This window comes from Pongo pygmaeus, chromosome 8 (assembly GCF_028885625.2).
Source record: "Pongo pygmaeus isolate AG05252 chromosome 8, NHGRI_mPonPyg2-v2.0_pri, whole genome shotgun sequence".
Taxonomy (NCBI): Eukaryota; Metazoa; Chordata; class Mammalia; order Primates; family Hominidae; genus Pongo; species Pongo pygmaeus.
This window is the reverse complement of record NC_072381.2, coordinates 73086253-73111918: the sequence shown is the minus strand read 5'-3', so window position 1 is coordinate 73111918 and position 25666 is coordinate 73086253. Positions and strand designations below refer to the sequence as shown.

The following is a 25666-nucleotide window of genomic DNA, read 5'->3' as shown; positions in this document are numbered from 1 at the left end:
GGAGTGGGGAAGTGGCCACCTGTGATGGATGAGAGTGCTGGTTCTCGACCATGATGTCATGTCTCACCACGGGTCACAATCACTTGTGAGGTGTATTCCAATGACTAACCACATGAAAAATACTGAAAATAATGAATGGCCTAAAAAATAAATTAGAGTAGGTTTCACTTGCATTCTGATATTATGAGAGAAAGGGGTAGCAGAGCTAAAGCTGGCATGTGATATTAGTCCATTCTCCTGTTGCTGTAAAGAACTACCTGAGACTGGGTAATTTATGAAGAAAAGAGGTTTAATTGGCTCACAGTTCCACAGGCTGTACAGGAAGCATGGCTGAGAGGCCTCAGGAAACTTACCATAATGGCAGAAGGTGAAGGGGAAGCAGGCACGTCTTACATGGCTGGTGAAGGAGGAAGAAAGAGTGAAGGGGGAGGTGTTACACACTATTAAAATAACCAGATCTTGTGAGAACCCACTCACTATCACCAGAACAACATGGAAATCCACCCCCATGATCCAGTCACCTCCCAGCAGGCCCCTCCTTCAATACTGGGGATTGTAATTCAACATGAGATTTTGGTGGGGACATAAATCCAAACCATATCACATGCTAAAATTTGATTATTAACCCAGGCCCATCCACTAGAAGAGGAGTTGGCACACTTATTCTGTAAAAGAATAGATAGTAAATGTTTTAGGTTTTGCAGGCCATATGGTCTTTATCAAAACTAAGCTCAGTGTCTTAATATAGAAAATAATGGGAAACATAGATTTATTGTTATGGGTGCTATCCAAGTTGAGAGCTTGAGCAGATGGGAAATATCAGGGGATGCTTAGGCCATGGATACCTTGGGAGCTGTTGAACTGAGAACATTGTCTAGGAAGAGGCTCAGACAAGATCAAGACTGGCCCTGGTGGTTTCTTTCCCCTTTGGCACCAATCTTGTAACAGAAGGCAGGTGAGTTGTGGTAAGCCCAGCTGAAGCAGGGATTTCTCCAAAAAGAAGGGACCTTCCCTTTGAATCCCAAGTTGAGGCATCTGAGTATCATGGCTCTTCCCAAGGGGCAGTTAATTCTAGTTAGTTTTGTGTATGTAGCCACTGAAGGCTCACATTTTTGGACGAGGTTTTAAGGAGGCAGCACCTTTGAACTTGCCCTGAAACCACCATTGTTTGTTCTGGTGTTAATTCCCTTAGACTGATGAGGTGTTGAGCAGTTAAGAGAACCCAAGCTCAGCACATAAATGCTTCCCATTTGACTCTGCAGGCAGTGGCAGTCTGGCTCTGTGTCATTGTTGTTAATGATGATGTGTGTCACCATTACACACCCTGTGCAGAGTGCCTGGTCAGTACAAGGCCCCTTTTCTCTCTTGCTCTCTTGACCCTCATGGAGCTCACAGCCCGGTAGAAAGGAGGAAGGGAATTAATGCTTTTGAGCACCCCTGGTGCATGCAGACGGTTTCAATGTGTTAACTCACAGAGCAGAATCTCCAGTGGAACAGATTTGTAACACAAAGCCAAGGAGAATTGGCTTTGGGGCCAAGACCAGGGACTAACTTTTGCTTAGTGCCCACTGTGCCCAGATGCTTGCCTCCTAACAGTCTTGTAGGGGCGCTGCTCTTCTCCCTGTTTTGTAGATGATAGTTTGCAGTGCTTGCTCACATCAAGCAGCTAGTATTTGGCAGAGCTGGGATCTCGATCTTGTTCCATGCGTAGCTCCAAAGCCTGGCCTTCTTACATCATGTGGTCTTCTGCATTGCATGTCTGCCCCAACCTTATCCCTCTTCCCCAAACAGATACGAGAAAATGACCAGTGGGATGTACTTGGGGGAGATTGTGCGGCAGATCCTGATCGACCTGACCAAGCAGGGTCTCCTCTTCCGAGGGCAGATTTCAGAGCGTCTCCGGACCAGGGGCATCTTCGAAACCAAGTTCCTGTCCCAGATTGAAAGGTGACCTGTGATCAAGTTCATCATGAGGCTCTGACTGGCATATGCTGCCACCACGCTGGGGTTGGGCCAATTTGAGGTTTAAAAATAAAAACAGAAAGGCCCTGGCTGGGTAAGGGATTGCCCCCTGGGGCTGCTCTTCTCTTTCCAGCTGATTCAGGATCACTTTCAACAATAATAAACTCATGGCCAAACTGGGCTAATCTATACAGTCCTGCTGTCCCCATCCTCAGGCTGGGCTAATTTGAAACAAACCCCACATCTTACGTGAGTTCAACTATAAATATTTCATAATGTATTTCTCAAATATAAGGGTTCTTAATAAAACATAACTACAGTACCATTATCACACTTAAAAAGCTAATGATAAACCTCAATCTCACAAAATATCCTGTTAGTGTTCTTATTTCCTGAATTGTCAAAAATTAATGGTTTTTACAGTTCTTTTGTTTGCATCAGTATCCAGACAAAGTTTATACACTGCATTTGGTTGATATGCTTAAAGAATCTCTTTTAATCTATGGGTTTCCTCTCCCTCTCTTGCTTTTCCTTGCAATGTATTTGTTGAAGAAACTGTTTTCTTATCTATGAGTTTCCTGTATTCTAGATTTTGCGGATTGCAGCATTTAGCATTTTCCTCTGTCTTCTTGTATTTCCCAAAAACTCATAGTTAGACCCAGATGCTTAGTTAGATTCAGTAGTGAATTCTGGACAAGAATATTTTCTAGGTGGCATTGAGTTGTCTGTCTGTCTCTCTTTCTTTTAGGATGTTATCAGTCATTGATGCATATTGCCTGGATCTATTATTTCACTAGACATCGTAAATGGTGATGATTCCTGCAGTTATTAGCTGGAATACTTCTAGAAAGAGGAACTTTCCCCTATCAACTTTTTGGTGTAATTATCATTTTGAATGGCTGCATATTATACTATGTTACTGTACTATAATTTACTAAACTTTCCCTTTAATATAGGATGTCTAGTTTGTAATTTATAAATTCCTGTTATTCTGAGTAACACCATAGTTTTTCTTTTAGTACACATAGTCATTTGAATATAGTAAATCATTTCCTTAGTAGTAGAAACATTTGGTTAAAAGAGTATTTCACCACGGGTGCAGTATTTTTTTAAAAAAAGTAGTTTCAATTTCCATCTCATCAGTTATGTACAAATGTGTCAGTTTCACTGCTTTTTGTGCTAGCACTGGATGTTATCTGATGCTTTGTTTTTGGATTTTCTCTCCATTTGTGTTCATTCATTTAATTCTCTTGGTCTTTATGGTCAGTTGCCCACAAGTGAAAAATCACTTTTCAGCGGGGAAAAAAGAAACACATTATACATGAAAGTTGTTTACTTAATGAGGCAAATCAGATGGGCTGTTTAAGGAGAGTTCTTATTGTTTAAGGAGAGGATGGTGGAATCAGTAACAGCAGCAGCGATTATGTATTTTGGGGATGTTAATTAGCAAGTGTTCAGCATCCTTCTCCTGTCTAGTCTTCAACCCATCCAATCTGAACAGATGGGTTAAAAATCATCACGCTTGGTGACCAAAGGGATCCTATTTTGCTGTGTAAAACAGCTTCTCCCTCATGAGCAATAAATAGACCAGCAAGTTTACTTATCTTTGCCTTGCTTTTTTTTTTCCGTAATAAAAGGAAAGTTGTTCCTAGACAAGCGCAAGGTGGTAACACTCTTATGCCCCCAGAAGGATTTGCTTCTGCTGCACAAGAGGTGTCTGTTTTGGATGTTTTGATTTCTACAGGTTTTTGTTGTTGTTTTGTTTTTATTTTCTGAGACAGGGTCTCACTCTGTTGCCTGGGCTGGAGTGCTGTGGTGCAATCACAGCTCAGTGCAACCTCAACCTCCCGGGTTCAAGTGATCCTCCCACCTCAGCTGCCACCACTGCTCCTCTCCCCTGCTCCACCCCCGTCAAGTAGCTGGGACTACAGACGCACACCACCACACCTAGCTAATTTTTGTATTTTTTATAGAGATGGAGTTTCACCATGTTGCCTAGGTTGGTCTTGAATTCCTGGGCTCAAGACATCCATCTGCCTAGACCTCCCAAAGTGGTAGGATTACAAGCATGAGCCACTGCGCCCGGCCAGGTTTTGTTTTTTAAAACCTTCATGGGATGAAAAGAAAATCATATCCATCTAGTGCCAGTGAGAATTGGTAGGTGCTGTGCTGACTGCAGCCCATTTCAAAGCAGTTTGTCAAATGGATGGGACCGTGTTCTCAGGGGAAGTGCCCTGAATTTACAGTCTTAGAGCTTGAGTTTTAAGATTTATCTCCACTACTTAACCTGTTTATGCTGCGTGACCTGGGGCAGGTTGTTTCACCTCTTTGAACCTCAGTTTCCTGCTTCATAACAGAAATAATTGCCCTGTTGCTTAACCCCCAGTATTGCTCTGAGGATCAGGAAGGGAATGTACTTGAACTAGGTAAGCTGTGAAAGGCCGGGCCCAGGAAGGAATTGCAGGCTTTCTCTTTAGACACACCAGTTAAAAAACCTTTTTTTCTTACTATACAAATGTTATTCATTCATTTTAGAGAATCTGAAAAATACAGATAAGCAAAAGAAGAAAAATAAGAATTAAGCTAGGTGTGGTGGCTCATGCCTGTAATCCCAGGACTTTGGGAGGCCGAGGCAGGCAGATCACCTGAGGTCAGGTAGCCAACATGGTGAAACTCTGTCTCTACTAAAAATACAAATATTAGCTGGGCATGGTGGTGGGCCTATAATCCCAGCTACTTGGGAGGCTGAGGCAGGAGAATCGCTTGAACCCGGGAAGCGGATGAGCCGAGATCATTGCACTCCAACCTGGGCAACAAGAGTGAAACTCCATCTCAAAGAAAAGAGAATTACCTGTGATCCTCCCAATGTCTGAATAGATTTCCTTCTGTGTGTGTGTGTGTCTTTTTTTTTATCTGGGCAAGGGCAAACATTAAAACAAAAAGCCAGCATCGTACAGTGCATAGTATTTTATAATCTATTTTTTCACTATGTCATGAAGATTTTCCATGGCATGAAATATTCTCACACAAACTCATCTTTTTTTTTTTTTTTGAGACAAGATCTTATGCTATTACCCAGGCTGGAGTACAGTGGTATGATCATGGCTCACTACAACCTCAAACTCCTGAGCTCAAGCAATCCTCATGCTTCAGCCTCCAAATAGGGACTATAGGCATACACAATCATGTCTGGCTAATTTAAAATTTTTTAGAGATGGGGTCTTGTTATGTAGCCCAGGCTGGTCTCAAATTCCTGGCCTAAAGTGATTCTCCTGCCTCAGCCTCTCAAAGTGCTGGGATTACAGGTGTAAGCCACTGTGCTGGCCACAAACTCATCTTTAAGATCTACGAAGAATTCTATTGTTTGGCTACACCACCATTTACCTGCTGAATCCCCTGTATGGTCATATAGGTTGTTTCTCAATTGTCTTTCTGGATAACACTCTTCTTCTCTAAGTATTACCTGAGACAGTCAAGGATACAACTTCACATTGCTTGGCGTAGGAGTCAGGGCTCCATTTAAGTACCATTAGTTCACTGTGAGATGACCAGGGTCTAGACTTGAAGCCAGCCTGCCCCTATGATGGGTGTTTCTCTGCATGTGTTTACAGTCCTACCGGGTTCCCCTTCTCTAAGGTTCTGATTGTATTTTATATATTCATTTATTCACTTGCTCATTGAATATACTCTGCTGGCTACTACTGAAAATACAGTCTTACCGTCAAAGAGCAGAGAAATCAGAAAAAGGGAAGAAAATGCAGAGAATCAGAAAAAGTTAAATAGGAGGAAAGTTGGCCTCCAATTAAAGGGGACCAGAATGTGGGAGCTGGCACGATTTGTGGAAAGTGCGAGAGGTGGTGTGAAAAGGCTTGAATTTGAGCCCCTGCTCTCTAATGAGAGGGCACAGCTCTAGCAGGCTGAGCCACAGCCTCCTCTTCTGAAAAATGGGTACCTGGTGTGTTGGTTGCTGCAGCTCATATGGCTTCTAGTGAGATCACAGATATGAACATGCTGAACACCAGAGACATTCACACTTTATTTTTTAAAGTTGATGGAACTTCCAGGGGTGGTGGACCTTCTTGAGTCTCGGCTTCTAAGGCATTCTGCTCCAGCCTAGCCATTGCCTGGGTCAATTTCTCCTCCCTCCTGTAAGGGCATCTAAGAATGGAGGCTGTGGGTCACATTGGGCACATCTCAGGGCCCTGGGAAGCAGGTCCTGACTCCCTGCTCTATTGCCTGCAGCGATCGGCTGGCCCTCCTCCAGGTCAGGAGGATTCTGCAGCAGCTGGGCCTGGACAGCACATGTGAGGACAGCATCGTGGTGAAGGAGGTGTGCGGAGCCATGTCCCGGCGGGCGGCCCAGCTCTGCGGTGCTGGCCTGGCCGCTATAGTGGAAAAAAGGAGAGAAGACCAGGGGCTGGAGCACCTGAGGATCACTGTGGGTGTGGACGGCACCCTGTACAAGCTGCACCCTCAGTGAGTGCCCACGAGAGGCGTGGTGGGTGGGGCAGGGGAGGTGCTGGTGGCCAAGTGTGGACTTGGCATAGCCTCCTCAACTGCGGCATGGGAAGATGCATCCCTGTCCTTTTATGGGAAAGGAGTGCTGTGTGGTCAAGTCACCTATTCAATCTGACAGACAAGGTGTGAGCCCTGGTGCCTCTGCGACCTGGTAATACGATGTGGGAATGTTAGCTGGCCTCTCTAAACCCCAGGTTCCTCATCCACAAAAGGCCAGCACTAATAATCCCTACCACATAGGGCTAAATGTGTGAGGTTGAAGTGAGTTAGCACATGTAAAGTGCTTCACACAGGGCTCAAGAAATGTAAGTTGGCTGAGTGCAGTGGCTCATGCCTGTAATGGCAGAGACGGGAGGATCACTTGAGCCCAGGAGTTCGAGACCAGCCTGGGCAACACAGGGAGACTCCATCTCCACAAACATAAATAAATAAAATACAAAATGAACAAAAATTACAAATATTAGCTGGGCATGATGGTGCATACCTGTAGTCCCAGCTACATGGGAGGCTGAGCTGGGGGGCTTGAGCCTGGGAACTCGAGGCTGCAGTGGGCTGTGATTGCACAACTGCAGTCTACACCCTAGGCAACAGAGTGAGACCATGTCTAAAAAAAAAAAAAAGAAAATTAGAAGAAGAAGCTGTTTAGAGCCTTGAAAAGCAAACCAAAGGGAAGAAGCTAAAGAAATTAGATTATGATCATTTATAAATGTTCTGATTCTACATGGAAGGGCTGATGATGTTTCTTTCTCTTTTTCATAGCTTTTCTAGAATATTGCAGGAAACTGTGAAGGAACTAGCCCCTCGATGTGACGTGACATTCATGCTGTCAGAAGATGGCAGTGGAAAAGGGGCAGCACTGATCACTGCTGTGGCCAAGAGGTTACAGCAGGCACAGGAGAACTAGGAACCCCTGGGATTGGACCTGATGAATCTTGGATACTGACCAGCTTTTCCTCTGGCAGATCAGTTGGTCAGAGACCAATGGGCATCCTCCTGGCTGACCTCACCTTCTGGATGGCCAAAGGAGAACCCCAGGTTCTCGGGTACTCTTAGTATCTTGTTACTGGATTTGCAGTGACATTACATGACATCTCTATGTGGTATATTTGGGCCAAAATGGGCCAACTTGTGAAATCAAAGTGTCTGTCCTGAGAGATCCCCTTTCAACACATTTTTCAGTTGAGGCTTGAGCTGTCAATTCTCTATGGCTTTCAGTCCTGTGGCTGCTGGACTTGGAAATATATAGAATCTGCCCATGTAGCTGGCAGGCTGTTTCCCCATTGGGATGCTTAAGCCATCTCTTATAGGGGATTGGACCCTGTACTTGTGGATGAACACTGGAGAGCAAGAGGAAGAGGAACTCACGTTATGAACTAGGGGGATCTCATCTAACTTGTCCTTAACTTGCCATGTTGACTTCAAACCTGATAAGAGAACAAAGACTTTGAAGTATCCAGTCCCAGAGTGCAGAGAGGTTGATTGCCAGGGAGCCCTGCAGGAATCTTTGCATGCTTAAAGCGAGTTATGTCAGCACCCTGTAGGATTTTGTTCCTTATTAGGTGTGTGCCATGCGGTGGGGTGTGGTCTGGGGCATCTGTCTTTCATTTTGCATGTGGTTTGTGTTGCAGCTGTTGATAGTTGTTTTAAGGATTGTTAGGTATAGGAAATCCAGTAAATTAATAAAAAATTTTTGATTTTCCAATAAACTTTGCATGAGGTGCTGATATTTCTTCTGGGAGGCTCACTTGGTAACACCATGCTTTGCTGATGGAATAAGGGATGCAGAGTCAGAAGGAGCTTGAGCATTTTTCTCGAGTTCAAGCTTCCTACCAACACGGGGAAATATATGGAATATCTTCCACAATATCCTTAACAGATTATCCAGATTTCTTTAGAATACTTCCAGTAACTGAGCATTTCCCACATGATCTTACAGCTCTTGCTTTTGAACGGCTGGAGTTGACTGGAAGTCCTTCTGACTTCTGAGCTTGGTTCCTCCCATACACCCCACTGATCTCCGTTCTACCCTGCCGAACTGTGTGGAATTGGCCTGTCCCTGACCGTTTCTCCAGTGGACTTCCTCTCTCTCCCCTCTTCCCCACTTTACCTGAGCTGCCTGTGCCTTTCTGTTTTGCCACAGTTATCTGTGTGAGTTTCACATCTGGCCAGACAGATTGTAAACTCTTTGTCAAACACATTCTTGTATTGCTCTACTGAACCTAGCACTGTGCCATTCCTATCAAATACTTACTTGTGGGAGGCATGATTGAAAAAATAGAACTTTCTAAGAAATTTTCTTCAGAAAAAGTATAGACTGGGTATGGTGCCTCACACCTATAATCTCAGCACTTTGGGAGGCCAAGTCAGGAGCATTGCTTGAGGCCAAGAGTTCAAGATCAGTTTGGGCAACATATCAAGACCCCCATCTGTACAAAAAAATTTTTTAAATTAGTTGAATGTGGTGGTGCACACCTGCAGTCCCAGCCACTCAGGAGGCTGAGGTGGGGGGTATGTCTCGAGTCTAGGTTTGAGGTTACAGTGAGCTATGACTGCACCACTGCACTGCAGCCTGGGCAATGGAATGAGATCCTGCTTCTTAAAAAAAAAAGAGAGAGAGAGAGAAAGAGAAAGAAATGAAAGAAAGAAACAAACAAACAAAAGGAAGGAAGGAAGGAAAGAAAGTGTCAACTATTGTCATGGGAAACAAACGGAAAAGAATAATCCAGAGCGATTTTATTTTTATTTATGTGCTTAATTACATACTTAATTATGACAACTCCACAGAGTGCTCTTGCTGTCTCTTCAAAAGATTATGGCTTTGGCCGGGTTTGGTGGCTCATGCCTGTAATCCTAGCACTTTGGGTGGTCGAAGTAGGCAGATCACTTGAGTTCAGGAGTTCGAGACCAGCCTGGTCAGCATGGTGAAAGCCCGTCTCTGCTAAAAATACAAAAAAAAAAAAAAAAAAAACAGCCAGGCATGGTGGTGCATGCCTGTGATCCCAGCTACTTGGGAGGCTGAATCAGGAGAATCACTTGAACCTGGGAGGTGGAGGTTGCAGTGAGCTGAGATTGAGCTACTGCACTCCAGTTGGTGACAGAGCGAGACTCCGTCTCAAAAAAAAAAAAAAAAAAAAAAAAATAGATTTTGGATTCCAGCTCTAAGTGTCACCATTTTCTGAAGCAGGATGTCCAGATGGAGTGAAGGGGGCTGAGTCTAAAGACCGAGAGACAGAGAGGCCAGCTAGGGCTGGGGATAATGAGGGAGCTGAGGGTTCCCCGGGACATATTTTTTCACTTTCTTTTTTGTTGTTTTTTGAGACAAGGTCTCACTTTGTCACCCAGGTTGGAGCATGGCGGTGCAATCACGAATCACTGCAACCTTGACCTCCCCAGCTCAAGGCATTCTCCCATCTCAGCCTCCCGAGCAGCTGAGACCACAGGTGCATGCCACCATGCCAGCTAATTTTTAAATTTTTTGTAGAGACAGGGGTCTCACTATGTTGCCCTGACTTGTTTCAAACTCCTGGCCTCAAGTGATCCTCCCACCTTGGCCTTCCAAAGTGCTGAGATTTATAGTCATGAGCCACCATGCCTGGTCCATACTTTCAATACAAATGTATGGTGATACTACTGTGAACAGGTCCTAGATTTACCAAAATTATCTTTTTTTGTGTGTGTGTATTTTAAGGTTATATCTCTTTAGAGAAATGTCGTATGAATTTATTAAATGTATCTTTTTATATTTTGAAGTTATGCCTCTTTGGAGAAAGGTTTCACCTTATCAGGTTTCATCTTAATCAGTTGAAAACCTTGCTGTCCTTATTCTCTTTCCCCAGGTCTCCCATTTCAGTCCCTCTTTCACCTGTTTCTGCTAGGGGTCTTTCTCTTTGCTGTCTTTCCTGGACAAATGATCTGACCCATAGATTCAGGTTGTTGTGCCACTAAGTTCTCCCACGACCTGGTCTCTCAGCACATGTTTGGCAGGTTAGGGAGGTCACCCAGTCCCTTCTCACCCAGCCGTGGTCTCTTACAAGAAAAAGGAGCCCCAAGGTATCTAGGCAACCTTGCACATTCTGACTAATTGATCGCATCATAGAATCCTTGAACAAGAACCAGAACTCCAGAGAGGGAAGACATCTATCTTGCTGTGTTTGGACAGGCCCAGCCCCTGAAACATCTTGGGCAATGGAGGGTTAACTTCTCAAAGTTTAATAGGCAAGACCAGCAACCATGCAACAAGGTAAATTGTCCTCATGAGAACTCCAAAGACTATTTTTCTCTCTCTTTTTTCGAGGCAGGGTCTTGCTATGTTACCCAGGCTGCTCTCGAACTCTTGGGCTAAAGCAATCCCCCCACCTTAACCTCCCCAGCAGCTGGGACTACAGGCACACACCACTGCATCCAGCTGACTTTTCCTTCTAAGCATCTTTGGTTGGGCGTCATGGCTCATGCTGTAATCCCTGCACTTTGGGAGGCCAAGGTGGGTAGATCACTGGAGGTCAGGAGTTTGAGACCAGCTTGGCCAACATGGTGAAACCTCATCTCTACTAAAAATACAAAAAAATTAGCCGGGCATCATGGCAGGTGCCTGTAATCCCAGCTACTCGGGAGGCTGAAGCAGGAGAATCACTTGAACCCAGGAGGTGGAGGTTGCAGTGAGTCAAGATTGTGCCACTGCACTCCAGCCCAGGGGCAGAGTGAGTCTGTCTAAAAAAAAAAAAAAAAAAAAAAAAAGTAAGAGAGAGCATCTCTATTTTCATTTTCTAGCCTTAAGTGTTACTTTCTCCAAGTAACATTTTGCCCAGAAAGAGTTGATGAATACAGATTTAAGAATAAGATTTTCCCACGATGCTGCCTTTCCAGAACAAGTGAGTTCATTCTCATTTGTCTTTCTTCAGAAATCTTTTATCTATCTTTCTCCCATTAGCTGGAGTGGGTGCTCCATGAGAGTAAAGACTTGGGTTTCATTCTTCCTATTGTCCCCAGAGCCTATCATACTAGCTGACATTGAGTAGCAATTGAACAGTTTTCTGAATGAATGAATGAATGCTCAAATAAGCACATGAATTAACTATCATTTTCCTTTGAATATCTCCATTCTTCTTCCACACCCAATGGGGCTCGATCCTTATACACAGAAGATATTCTATAAATGGTGATTCAATGAATGCCAAGCCCTGTTCTATGCACTGAAGACCAAAAGAAATAAAAGACATCATTCCTGCTCTGTAAGAATTCATAGGCTAGTAAGGAAAGAAAGATATATAAATATCTGTAATACAATATGGTAAAGAGGAACAAGGTGACGACAGTTCCTGACCATTTCCTATATCCTTTAGATCAGGAACTCTCAACCTTTGTGCATGTGTATGTGTGTGTGTGCATGTACCATGTACCCCTTGGACAATCATGTGAAACCTTGTATTCTTTCTCAGAATAATGTTTTTAAATGCATAAAATACATAGCATTATAAGGGAAATTAATAGTGTGAATTACATGTATTAAAATGTTAAAGTGGCACTATGGTAATACATGCATGTGTTTATTAATGCATTATGCAGCAAGATCCAGCAGGAACCTAATAACAATGACAATTTTGAAGTCTTTTTTTTTTTTTTTGAGACGGAGTCTTGCTCTGTCGCCCAGGCTGAAGTGCAGTGGTGCAATCTCGGCTCACCGCAAGCTCTGCCTCCTGGGTTCACGCCATTCTCCTGCCTCAAGCCTCCTGAGTAGCTGAGACTACAGGTGCCTGCCACCACGCCCGGCTAATTTTTTGTATTTTTGGTAGAGACGGGGTTTCACCGTGTTAGCCAGGATGGTCTCTATCTCCTGACCTCGTGATCCACCCGCGTCGGCCTCCCAAAGTGCTGGGATTACAGGCGTGAGCCACTGCACCTGGCCTGACAATTTTGAAGTCCTGATGAGTGTAAACACTACTTTGAGACATTTGCAACAACAGCATAGATATGAATATTTCTGTGATTTCTCTTTTTTTCTTTTTTTTGAGATGGAGTCTTGCTTTGTTGCCCAGGCTGGAGTGCAGTGGCACAATCTCAGCTCACTGAAACCTCCATGCCCTGGGTTCAAGCAATTCTCCTGCCTCAGCCTCCCGAGTAGCTGGGATTACAGGCACCTGCCACTATGCCCAGCTAATTTTTGTATTTTTGGTAGAGACGGGGTTTTGCCATGTTGGCCAAGCTGGTCTCAAACTCCTGGCCTCAGGTGATCCGCCTGCCTTGGCCTCCAAAAGTGCTGGGATTACAGGCATGAACCACTGCGCCTGACCCAATATATTTGTGATTTCCACTGGAGACAGTCACAGATGCTGCTAGCACTAGTGGGTTTGTTGCCCACATTCATAATTAAAGGAAATGCTAAATTTCAGTTACAGACTATCGGAAATTAATTTGTATTTTTTTCCCACAGAAGCTTATGGATATCACCTTCTACCTTAAGGGTCTCTGGTGCCCAGGTTATTAATCTCTGATGAAAATGTTCTAATGGAGCTGGCACTTATTTAGAAACAGATCTTAGATGGCAGATCTAAGCAGTTTTAGCATTCCTTGTAGTACAGCACTGATGGTAGTAAATTCACTCAACTTTTGTTTGTCTGAAAATGTCTTTTTACCCCTCTTTTTTTAAGAATACACAATACACAGTTCTAGTTTGGTAGTTTTTTCCTCCAGTATTTTAAGAATGTCATTTCACTTTCTTCTGGCTTCCGTAATTTATTTTGGGAAGTCAGTTATAATTCTTATTAATGTTTTTCTGCAAGTTTTTTTTTCTTTCTGGCTGTTTGTAAGGATTTCTCTTTCTCTTTAGTTTCCAACAGTTGTTTAACTATAATGTGCTTGGATGTGTTTTTGTTTTAGTGTGGGTGTTCTTTTTTTTTTTTTTTTAATTTATCTTGCTTGGGCTTTGCTAAGATCTTCTTGAATCTGTGGGTTAATATCTTTCATTGTTTTTTTGAAAATTCTTGTTTTACGACTCATTATTTCTCCTCTTTCCTTCTGAAATTCCAATATGCAAACATTAGAGCATTTCACGCTGTCTTACATCTCTCTCAAGTTCTGTTCCAGTTTTTTTGCTATTTTTTTCCTCCGTGCTTCAGTTTGCATAATTTCTTTTCTTTCTTTTTTACTTTTTTTTTTTTTTTTTGAGATGGAGTCTCACTCTGTCAGCCAGGCTGGACTGCAGTGGTGCAATCTCAGCTCACTGAAATTTCCGCCTCTTGGGTTCAAGCAATTCTCCTGCCTCAGCCTCCCAAATAGCTGGGTTATAGGTGCCCGCCACCATGCCTAGCTAACTTTTGTATTTTTATTTATTTATATATTTATTTGAGATGGAGTCTCACTCTGTAACACAGGCTGGAGTGCAGTGGCGTGATCTTGGCTCACTGCAAGCTCCACCTCCGGGGTTCATGCCATTCTCCTGCCTCAGACTCCCAAGTAGCTGGGACTACAGGCGCCTGCCACCACACCTGGCTAATTTTTTTTGTATTTTTAGTAGAGATGGAGTTTCACCGTGTCAGCCAGGATGGTCTCGATCTCCTGACCTCATGATCTGCCCGCCTTGGCCTCCCAAAGTGCTGGGATTACAGGCGTGAGCCACTGCGCCCAGCCTAACTTTTGTATTTTTAGTAGAGATGGGGTTTCACCATGTTGGCCAGGCTGGTGTCGAACTCCTGACCTCAGGTGGATCCCCCTGCCTTGGCCTCCCAAAGTGCTGGGATTACAGGCATGAGCCACTGCGCCCCGCCAGTTTGCATAATTTCTAATAACTAGTCTTCAAGTTCAGTGATAGATTTTTTTCTGCTGTGGCCAAACTGCTCTTAAGCCTAGCCAATGAATTCTTAATTTAAAACATTATATTTTTCAATTGTAGAATATCCGTGTTCTTTTTCAGAGATTTAATTTCTCTATTGACATTATTTATCTTTTCATCCATTTTGTCTAACTTTTATTTTATTTTTCTTTAACATAATTACAAAAAAGCATCTTAAAGTCCTTGTCTGCTAATTCCAACATCTGGGTTACCTGTAGGACTGTTTCTGTTTCTGTTGTCTATTTTTTCTCTTGCTTACAGGCCACATTTTTCTACTTCTTTGCATATTTTTTTTAATATTATGCATAAATAGCCATAGAGTCTGATGTAGATATTATTTTTCACCAGAGAGAGAACACTCTTTCTTCTCTCAGGCAGCTAAGGTGATGGACTGATCACTTTGATCCAGTCTGATATTGAGCTGGATCAGTTCACTTTTCGTTTCAAATATCAGCTGAGCATGGTGTCTCATACCTGGCATCCTACCACGTTGGTAGGCTGAGGCAGGATGATCACTTGAGCTCAGGAGTTCAAGACCAGCCTGGGCAACATAGTGAGACCTCATCTGTATTTTTTAAATTTTTCAAATTTTAATTTAAAAAATAGTTTCAGCTAGGTGCAATGGCTCACGTTTCTAATCCCAGCACTTTGGGAGGGCAAAGCAGGCAGATCACCTGAGGTCAGGAGTTTGAGACCAGTCTGGCCAACATGGTGAAACTTTGTCTCTACTAAAAATACAAAAAATAGCTGGGCATGGTGTCACATACATGTAATCCCAGCTACTTAGGAGGCTGAGGCAGGAGAATTGCTTGAACTAAGGAGGCAGAGGTTGCTATGAGCTGAGATGGCAGCACTGCACTCCAGCCTGGGCGACAGAGCAAAACTCTGTCAAAAAAAAAAAAACAGTTTCAAATATCTTAGAGTCATGCCTGTCTTGTGTTTATTACAGGCCCTGTTTTCAAGCAGTCTTCTCTTTCTCAAATACAACAATATTATAGGACGTCTTTCTCTGAATTTCAATCTAGCCTTCTTTACTGCCCAGAACTTAGCAAAAATCCTATGGGGCGAAATGGCAGGTGGGGAAAACCAGCTATGCATTTGAAGCTTCTCCAGATTCTACTGTGTCTAGCCAGCTCACATGACCATAAAAGCTGGCTGATTTCTCATTCTTTCTGAGTAGTCTTGCCTCTATTCTGGCAAGTCTAATCTCCCCCAGCCCAGGCCGAGCCTCAACAAATGCTCTCATAGAGGAAAGCAGTCACGAATCTCCACTCACTTTGGAAGGGTCCCTTCTGTTCTGGAATTTAGTTCCATTAGATTTCCAGCCTTCCAGTGTCTCTAAAAAGAAATATATATGTTTTTTAGTTTGTCCATATAGTTTTTTTCTAATTGGTATAGTGGACACAATGGTCTACTGCTCCCCTCTTACCATCCTATATCCTAACCACCAATTCTAAATATTTTTAATTCCCATTACAATGTCTTATTTTACTCATGAGTTATTAAAACAAAAAACAACAAAAAAAAACCTTTTAAGGCCGGGCGCGGTGGCTCACGCCTGTAATCCCAGCACTTTGGGAGGCCAAGGCGGGAGGATAGCTTGAGACCAGGAATTTGAGACCAGCCTGGGCAACATGGCGAGACCCCGTCTCTACTAGATTAAAAAATATATAAAAAATAAAATTTTTAAAAAGAAAAAAAGCTTAAGTTTGTACATTTATAATTTCCAAGTATATTGTTTTAAATTTGGTCATTTTATTAATTTTAACTTAATTGTGTGTTGATCTATGGCCTATATCAGGGATTGACTAATTATTTCTGTAAAGGGCCAGGCAGTCACAATTGTAGGCTCTGTGGGCCATATGATCTGTGCTGTTGTAACAAAAAAGGAGCCATAGACAACATGTAAATGAACGGGTATGACTTGGTTCCAATAAAACTTTAATTACAAAAATAAGTGACAGGCTGGATTTGTCCTGCAATTCAGTTTGTCAATCCCTGGTCTAAATTATCTTAATTATTTACAAATTTATTAAGACTTGCTTTATAAATATGTTTGCTTTGAAATTTGAGTGCTTTTCATGTGCACTTAAAATATAGTCTGTATTAGCTGGGCACAGTGGCTCATGCCTGTAATCCCAGCACTTTGGGAGGCCGAGGCAGGTGGATCGCCTGAGGTCAGGAGTTGAGACCAGCCTGGCCAACATAGTGAAATCCTGTCTCTACCAAAAATACAAAAAAATTAGCTGGGCGTGGTGCCGGGCGCCTGTAATCCCAGCTACTTGGGAGGTTGAGGAAGGAGAATCGCTTGAACCCAGGAGGCAGAGGTTGCAGTGAGCCAAGATTGCGTCATTGCACTCCAGCCTGGGCAGCAAGAGCGAAACTCCTTCTTAAAAAAAAAAAAAAATATATATATATATATATATATATTCTGTATTAAATAAGTAATTTTATATATTTATTAGATTAAACTTGTTTTGTTGTTCAAATCTTTTATAACTTTGTTGATTTTGTTTGTTTGCTTGCTTGATCTAATGGCAGAGAAAAATACATTTAAATTTATTCTTATAATATGGATTTGTCAGAATATTTCCGTAGGTCTAACAAGTCTTGCTTTAATATTCAGAGGTTAATTTATTAGAATATTAACATCTGGCCAGGCACAGTGGTTCATGCCTGTAATCCCAGCACTTTGGGAGGCCGAGGCGGGTGGATCACCTGAGGTTGTGAGTTTGAGACCAGCCTAGTTAACATGGTGAAATCCTGTCTCTACTAAAAATACAAAAATTAGCCGGGTGTGGTAGTGCACTCCTGTAATCCCAGCTACTCGGGAGGCTGAGCCATGAGAATTGCTCCAACCCGGGAGGCGGAGGTTGCAGTGAGCTGAGATCGTGCCACTGCCCTCCAGCCTGGGCGACATGGTAAGACTCTGTCTTAAAAAAAAAATTAATATCTTAATTTTAAGATATTAATTTTAAATGATTAAAATTATTTAATTATTAACATAATAATTAAACATCAAATTATTCAATCATTTAATTAATAATTATTTACAATTATAACTATTATGTTTATATATAATTACATATAATAGGATATTTTATATATCTATATATATCCTACATATACATAGGATGCAAGCAAAGGATTGATAGATGTATCTTCTCCCAAAGAAGACAAGTATTTCAGCATGCTTTTATGTATTTTGGTCTCTCTTACCCCTATAGCCCATCATACTGAAATGGTCTAGAATTTTAGTTCTGTGTTATTATTCATAAACCTTCACTTATTTGGCTTCCTCTAAGTGTTTTGAGGGATACTATGTGGGAAGCTGAGGGTTTAAATGACTGAAAATATTTTTATTATGCCATCATATTTGAATGCTAATTTCGCTGGATATAAAATTCCAGATTCAAAGATCCCTTTCTTCTGTTCTTTAAATCTATTACCTTATTCTTTTCTTGCATCATTGTTGCAAGTCTAATGCCAATCTGGTTCTTGTTCCTTTTTGAGTAATCTGTTTTGTGTCTCTGAAAGCATTTAAAATTTTCTTTTTGGCTGGGTGCAGTGGCTCATGCCTATAATCCTGGCACTTTGGGAGGCTGAGACAGGAGGATTGCTTGAGGCCAGGAGCTCGAGACCAGCCTGGGCAACATGTTGAAACCCCACCTCTATTAAAAATACAAAAATTAGCCAGGCATGGTGGTGCCTACCTGTTGTCCCAGCTACTCAGAGGCTGAGGCAGGTGGATCACCTGAGCCTTGGGAGGTCGAGGCTGCAGTGAGCCATGATCATGCCACTGCACTCCAGCCTGGGCGACAGAGTAAGACCCTGTGTCTAAATAAATAAATAGGATTCTACTTTAGAAATTTTATCTAGCTTTTTTCATTTATTATTATATATTACAAAAAGGCTTTCCCACCCCCATCTTTTGTATTTTTATAGCTCCTTATAAGCCTAGATAAAATACTATTTACCACACAACTGAGTGCTGATAAAAGTGGTTTGTTTTAGGCAAGGCACAGGGCTCACACCTGTAATCCCAGCACTTTGGGAGGCCGACACGGGCAGATCACCTGAGGTCAGGAGTTCGAGACCAGCCTGGCCAACATGACGAAACCCCGTCTGTACTAAAAATACAAAACTTAGCTGGGTGTGGTGGCAGGCGCCTGTAATCCCAGCTACTCAGGAAGCTGAGGCAGGAGAATTGCTTGAACCTGGGAGGCGGAGGTTGCAGTGAGCCGAGATTGTGCCATTGCACTCCAGCTTGGGCAACAACAGCGAGATTCCGTCTCAAAAAAAAAAAAAGGTTTGTTTTATAGTGAACTGTGGAGGGATAAGGGACAAAGCTGGGCACAAAAATAAATGTGATGGTAGGGTTAGGACTGAGGGGGCAGAGGAAATGAGACTGACATTTCCTAGGGAAACTGACAGGTTAGCCAATGTTCGTATTCCAATCCATCTTCTTGGAAACTCCCTGCCATTTCCTCTGACATCTGAAGCACTTGCTGTAAAGCACTCACTGCTTACACTATGGCTGCCTGGCTGGCTTTCCTTGAGAATATGTATGTTTAATCTGTATTTTGTCTATGAAGCTTTTTGAGGGCTCTGTAGTTCTACTCCACACACTGCCCACTTACCCATCCCGTTTTACTCTGGTAGCTGCTACATGGAAAGCACTATGGATCAAATTGGAAATCCATCTCTCCTCTCAAAGGCAGCTAAAGCTATGTGGTCAAGCTCTGGGCCCCAGATTCTAGTCCTGATTTCTGAGTCTGCTTTCCAGGTCAGAGAATGCACTGGGGCTGACGACAAGGCTGGAACGTCCCGGGATTGAAGCTTGGATCCGAACTGTTGGACAGCGTCTGGAGTTTTGCACAAAAGAGAATTGAATTGTAGATCAGCTGGGAAGTTACTGTGGTAGTCCTGGTGCCCTGCGGCCTCCAGCGACTGGAACCCTGTGGGAGCACATAGCTGGCATTTTTTGCTAGAGATTAAGAAGTCTTTTGCTTCCTCTGTGAAAAGGCTTGAATTCAATGGACTGTTGTGGTAAGATGAAGTGTTTTTTTTTTTCCCTTATTGGTAAAAATAAAACAGAGATTTGGCTTGGGTTATTACGCAGTGGTGGGCACATGAGCTCGCTCTCCAGTGTTTGGTGGGAAGCCAGTTGAAGAGCATGTGGTCACATTTTTGTCCGGCATCATCAAGAGTGTAGAGAAGCTGTGATTCTAGCCTCAGAGGAGTGAGTTTTTATTGTGGTGTGACTCTTCAAAGACCATCTTTATGCAAGAAATGTCAGAGGCCCATTTCATGGTAATTTTCTTTGGAAGTTTTGTTTTGGTCGATGCTGTATTATCACTCATGGGCTGATGTTGTCTCCTTATGATGGTGTCGCCAAGAGCCTTCACAGGCCTAGGGAGCACTGGTTGGTGGTGGGAGGCCCAGGCTGAGAGGCAGGTCTCTGTGTTGTATTTCTTCCTGGGCTTTAGTCTGGCTCTTTCTAAAATGGGCTAATCCTTTCTCTGCCTTCTTCCTCATGTGGTGAAGGGCGTTGGGACAACATGCAAATATGGTTCAAAGGAGAATTGAAGCTGCTCTTTTGTACTCTGTCACATTTGCTTTCTCTGAATTGGGTCTTTTGTTAGCACATTCTTTGAAGTAGAACTTGTCCGTGGTTGACTTGGGTGTCTTGATTTGGAGAAGAAATTGAGTAGTGCCCAATTGCAGGTAGACTGAGGAGGATGAACTGGGTCTGCATGGGGTTTGCAGGATGTGCTGAATGGTTAAATGAACGTATGAATGAACATATGTAGATCGAATGTTTGATGGGGAACCTCAGAATGACCCAAGAAACATGTTTCTCCAGAAACTAAGTAGATTTTGGGCTGTGAAGTATTTAGTACCCATAACAAGCAATGATAGTTTAAATATGTGATCCAAAAATTTCTTCCTCATCAGTCAAGTCATAAATGCAGGACTTAAGGGAAACCACATGTGAGAGGTGTCTGTGACCTAGGACGTTGGAGGCCTGGGTCAGAGTTAGGAATCAGGACCTCGCAAAATTTACTTAACATTCTCCAGAATGTGGCCCAATCTACAAAGCCACCCTCATGTCAGCCGCTCAGTTGGAGAGCACATGTGCTTGAAGTTTCTTTCACCTTCACTCTTGCTTTAATAAAAGCATTTATAAGTCCAGGAGCTTATTTTATACTTTGGTTGATCAGTGATTGTGTCTTCACTAAGAACCACCCATATTGTCATCCTTGGGCAGACACGAGGAAGGATGAAAGGATTTACCTGCAAGAATCTAGAGAACTAAGGCCAAGGGAAACAGGTCAGACAGAGGTAGATTGCATCTCAGATTTAACCGGCCAATGATGAAAAAAGGTTTTTTTTTTAGACAGAGTCTCACACTGTCACCCAGGCTGGAGAGATCTCGGCTCACTGCAAGCTCCGCCTCCTGGGTTCACGCCATTCTCCTGCCTCAGCCTCCCAAGTAGCTGGTACTACAGGCACCTGCCACCATGCCCAGCTAATTTTTTTGTTTTGTATTTTTAGCAGAGACAGGGTTTCACTGTGTTAGCCAGGATGGTCTCAATCTCCTGAGCTTGTGATCTGCCCACCTCAGCCTCCCAAAGTGCTGGGATTACAGGAGTGAGCCACCACGCCCGGCCTGGAAAAGGTTTTTTAAAGAGTGAGGTAGCACCTATCTGGATCTTGTCTTGGGTTGGTGCTATGGTCTGCATGTTTATGGCCCCCCAAATTCATAATTGAAACCTAATCTCCGATGTGATAATATTAGAAGGTGGGGTCTTTGGAGGTTGTTAGGTCATGAGGGTGGAGCCCTCATGAATGTGATTCATCCCCTTATAAAGGAGACCCTAGAGAGCTTCTCTGCCCCTTCTACCAGTGAGCACATAGTAAGAAGGCTGTCTTTGAGAAATGAGCCCTCACCAGGCAGGCATCAAAACTGCTGGTGACATAATCTTGGATTTCCTGGCCTCCAGAACTGTGAAACTTACATTTCCATCATTTGTAAGTTACCTAGCCAATGGTAATTTGTTGTAGCAGCCTGAATGAGCGAAGACAGTGAGGGTGGGAGTGGAATATGATGTGCTAGGTTCTTTCCAGTTTTCAAATAATATGCTTTTAACTTCTGGAGTTTCATCCCCTGTGCCACTAATCTCTGAATTGCTAAAATCTTTGCATTTTTGTCTCCTACTCTCCACTTTATCAAACAACCTGTCCTATGTGTCTCTATAGCTGCAGACTCCTATCAGACCTCTCAAAATATCGTTTATGGCTTCCTCTTCCATGTGGAGAACATGAGAGAGTGAGAGAGAACTGAGATCTTCTATACTTTTAATGAGTGAATCCACATGACTGTAGGCATCTAGAACAGGGCTCTCAAACTTTAGTAGGTCACAGAATCACCAGGAGGGCTCGTTAAAACACAAATTCTTGGTTCCACCTCAAAGTTTTCCATTCAGTAGTTCTGGGGAAGGGCCCAAGAATGTGCATTTCTAACAAGTTCCCACCTAATGCTGTTGTTACTGGTGCAGGGACCACACTTTGAGAACCACCACCCTGGAGGACGGGGACCAAGCCAGCCCACTCTCAGTAAAATCCCAAATGCAGAGGGGGCAGATTAATAAGTACCAGGATGTGCTGTCCTCTTCCTCCTCTTTTATTGAGGCTTACCTGATCCCTGCCTCAGGGGCCTCCAAAGAAAACTCTGACTTAGACCAATGTGTCCCAGATTCAATGTCACTTTCTATAGGAGGCTGTTCATGAACCCCAGGATTAGATGTTGTGGCTTCCTATACTTCTTCTTGATAGCTATCATGATTCACAATTTGCAACTGTGATTTGTGTGATTTCTTAATCTCTGTTTCCTCCAGAGACTGTAAGCTCCATGAAGACAGGATATAAGAATAGTAGGAAAAAAGGAAGGGTTTGGGTCAGGAATGGTGGTGAGTCACCCTTAGGATTGTGCACAATGAAAGAGAGTGAAACAACAGAAGATTTTGTCTCCAAAGAATAAAGGAAGGGAAGGGAGGAGGAAGGAAAAAGGTGGCCTGGAATATCCATTAGAACTTTGGCTGCCAAGTCTAGCCCAGCTCTCTTTGGTGCCAACCAGAGGTTTGCCTGCTCTATTTTGGCCACAGAGTGGGCATTTCATCTCTCCACACATTTTAAAACCCGCGTTGTTTTTTTTAGCTCTGAGCTACTTACCCGCTCTAAGCCTCAGCTAGAGCACCCATAAAACAAAGAATTAAGGCTCCAGGGCTGAAGAGACCTAAGTACAACACCCAGCTCTGCTACTGTTGCATTTCCATGAGTGCCTGAATTAACTCCTCTAAGCTTCGGCTTCCCTCCTGAAAAGGGTTTCTACTAATGTTGGGACACTTCCAGGAATCAGGGCACATGAAGTCCTTAGCACAATACCTGGCTCAATGCACACGAGTGGCCATTGTCATCACCATCTTCAATATCACCGTCCTCCTCACCATTGTCACCATTCCTGTCCCCACACCCAAGGTTTCTGAGGTCTCAATGGGATAAAAGAACTTCATAACCATGAAGCACTGTCTGAATGTCAAGGGCATCCAAGTGCCCCATCCCCTGCCCACAAGTCCTGGAGTAACATCCAAGGATGCCTTCCTTCCCCAGGACGCTGGCGCAGGCTCTACCCCTTGCAAGCCTTTGGTGACTCTTGATTTTACGACAAATACATCTTTTGTCTCTTCTGTTTTCAGGACTTCAACTAACCAACTAAAGAACTGTTCCCCAGAGCATTGTTCCTGAGGAGGAAAAGAGCCCAAACACCCACCCACACCTGCTTTGTGCCAAGAATCCACAGTTGGATTGCAAGGACAGTGTATGTTGTCCTTTTGGAAAAAATGAGAGTGAGCCCAAATGAAGAGCAAGCAAAGGTGTCTCAAGTCATCCCAAGGCAAGTGGGGGGTAGCCTGGGCTGTGACGACCTGACTCCTGCATGAGACTCTCTCTCTGGCTTTTCGCCTTAAGCAGCTTCCTGTTCTTCTCTGTAAAACAAAATGAATGAGCCGGGCGCAGTGGCTCATGCCTATAGTCCCAGCACTTTGGGAGGCCGAGGTGGGTGGATCACCTGAGGTCAGGAGTTTGAGACCAGCCTGCCAACATGGTGAAACTCCATCTCTACTAAAAATACAAAAAAAAAATTTAGCTGGATATGGTGGCAAGTGCCTGTAATCCCAGCTACTTCAGAGGCTGAGGCAGGAGAATCGCTTGAACCCAGGAGGCAGTTTGCGGTGAGCCAAGATTGCGCCATTGCACTCCAGCTTGGGTGACAAGAGCGAAACTCAGTCTCAAAAAAAAAAAAAAAAAAAAAAAAAAATGAATGAAGGGATAATCTGGCAGGGTGCGGTGGCTCACACCTGTAATTCCAGCACTTTGAGAGGCCAAGGCAGGAGGATCACTTGAGGCCAGGAGTTTGAGACCAGCCTGGGCAAAATAGAGAGATCCCATCTCTACCAAAATTAAAAAAAAAAAATTAGCCTGATGTGGTGGTGCATGCCTGTGGTCCCAGCTACTCTGGAGGCTGAGGTGGAAGGATCACTTGGGCACAGGAGCTCAAGGCTGTAGTGAGCCCAAGATCGCACCACTGCACTCCAGCCTGGGTGACTGAGTGAGACCCTGTCTCAATAATAATAATAATAATAATAATATAAATAAAAATAAAGAGCTGGCTGGGCGTGATGGCTCATGCCTGTAATCCTAGCACTTTAGAAGGCCAAGGTAGGCAGATTACTTGAGGTCAAGAGTTCGAGACCAGCCTGGCCAACATGGTGAAACCCCATCTCTACTAAAAATACAAAAATTAGCCAGGCATGGTGGCAGGCAACTGTAGTCCCAGCTACTCAGGAGACTGAGGGACGAGAATTGCTTGAACACAGGAGGCGGAGGCTGCAACAAGAGGTTGCAGTGAGCCAAGTTCGCACCACTGCACTGCATTCCAGCCTGGGTGACGGAGTGAGACTCTGTCTCAAAAAAAAAAAAAAGAAAGAAAGAAAAGAAAAGAAAAGAAAAGAAAGAGCTATCCAAGTCTCAGGATCTTAAAAGGTAGATCCTGGGGTTTAAGCCCACTTATTTTACAGATGAGGCCCAGAGAGAGGCAAACACTTTCCCAGGGATACACAGTAATTTGTAACTGGGCCAAAGCTCACTATAGTTAAATCTTTTTGTTTGAGGTGACTGAGATAATGCCATCTATGATTTTTTTTAAGGCAAATGCTGTGCTGATATTCCTCACAGTTTGAAACTTGTAAAATGCCTCTCTTCCTTGAGTACCCATCTGTCCTCTACTACCTCAGGGTTTGGGACTGATGCTCTGCAGTTGAGGGACAGTGTGCGAGCTTGGTTAAGAATGGAGGAGCCTGATTTCAAATCTCAGCTTGGTTAACTTACAGCCATATGACCTTGGGAAGCTACTTGACTGCTGTGAGCCTCAGTTTCCTCATGTGTAAAATTGGGAAAATAGAACTTATGAGGAGTTCTTGTGAACTAATGCCTGTGAGGTATTATATTTATAGCAGTGCCTCGCAGACAGGAAGTATTCAATAAATGCTAATTTATTGAATTTAATGACCTCCAAGAGAGTTGTTTAAGGGCAAAGTGGAAGTCAATTGAATAGTGGGTACATCCTCTCTGAAAGCAAGGCAAAAACTATGTAAAAAAAAAGCATTACTGGAAAGGAACAAGGAATCCAGCTGCTAAGCCAAGTGGAGTGGCTCACTTGTGTAATCCCAGCACTTTGGGAAGCTGAGGGAGGAGGATCACTGGAGCCCAGCAGTTCGAGACCAGCCTGGGCAACATAGTGAGATCCTATTTCCCTTTTTCTGAGACAGCATCTTGCCTGTTGCCCAGGCTGGAGTGCAGTGGCACAACCTCAGCTTACTGCAACCTCCGACTCCAGGGTTCAAGTGATTCTCCTGCCTCAGCCTCCAGAGTAGCTGGGATTACAGGCACTCACCACCACGCTCAGTAATCTTTTTAGTTTTTCTTTTTTCTTTTTTTTAAGACAGAGTCTGTCTTTGTCACCCAGGCTGGAGTGCAATGACATGATGTCAGCTCACTGCAAGCTCCGCCTCCCAGGTTCACGCCATTCTCCTGCCTCAGCCTCCCGAATAGCTGGAACTACAGGTGCCGACCACCACGCCCAGCTAATTTTTTTGGATTTTTAGTAGAGACAGGGTTTCACCATGTTGGCCACACTGGTCTCGAACTCCTGACCTCAGGTGATCTGCCCACCTTGGCCTCCCCAAATGCTGGGATTACAGGCATGAGCCACCGCACCCAGCAGTGAGATCCTATTCCTTA

General features: G+C 43.6%; 2 protein-coding genes across 10 annotated transcripts in view; both read left to right on the top strand.

Annotated features, from left to right (window-relative positions):
* Positions 1–8186, top strand: part of HKDC1 (hexokinase domain containing 1) — a 46487-nt gene extending 38301 nt beyond the window's left edge. Inside the window, exons 16-18 of one of the 2 annotated variants that reach the window (XM_054436633.1) lie at positions 1792–1947; positions 6205–6438; positions 7240–8186. In XM_054436633.1, coding sequence (XP_054292608.1) covers positions 1792–1947; positions 6205–6438; positions 7240–7384 — 535 coding nt within the window. In that variant the 3' untranslated portion in view covers positions 7385–8186. The remainder of the gene's footprint in view (positions 1–1791; positions 1948–6204; positions 6439–7239) is intronic. The other variant, XM_054436634.1, reaches the window with a different exon arrangement.
* A 2381-nt stretch (positions 8187–10567) lies between these two features.
* The window catches only part of HK1 (hexokinase 1), a 130758-nt gene continuing 115659 nt past the window's right edge, over positions 10568–25666 (top strand). The window contains exons 1-3 of one of the 8 annotated variants that reach the window (XM_054436630.1): positions 10585–10720; positions 11248–11348; positions 23065–23186. The gene's annotated coding sequence lies outside the window, so the exon portion shown is untranslated. Of the gene's footprint in view, positions 10721–11247; positions 11349–23064; positions 23423–25666 lie in introns of all 8 variants that reach the window. The other 7 variants (XM_054436629.1, XM_054436624.1, XM_054436626.1 and 4 more) reach the window with 7 other exon arrangements.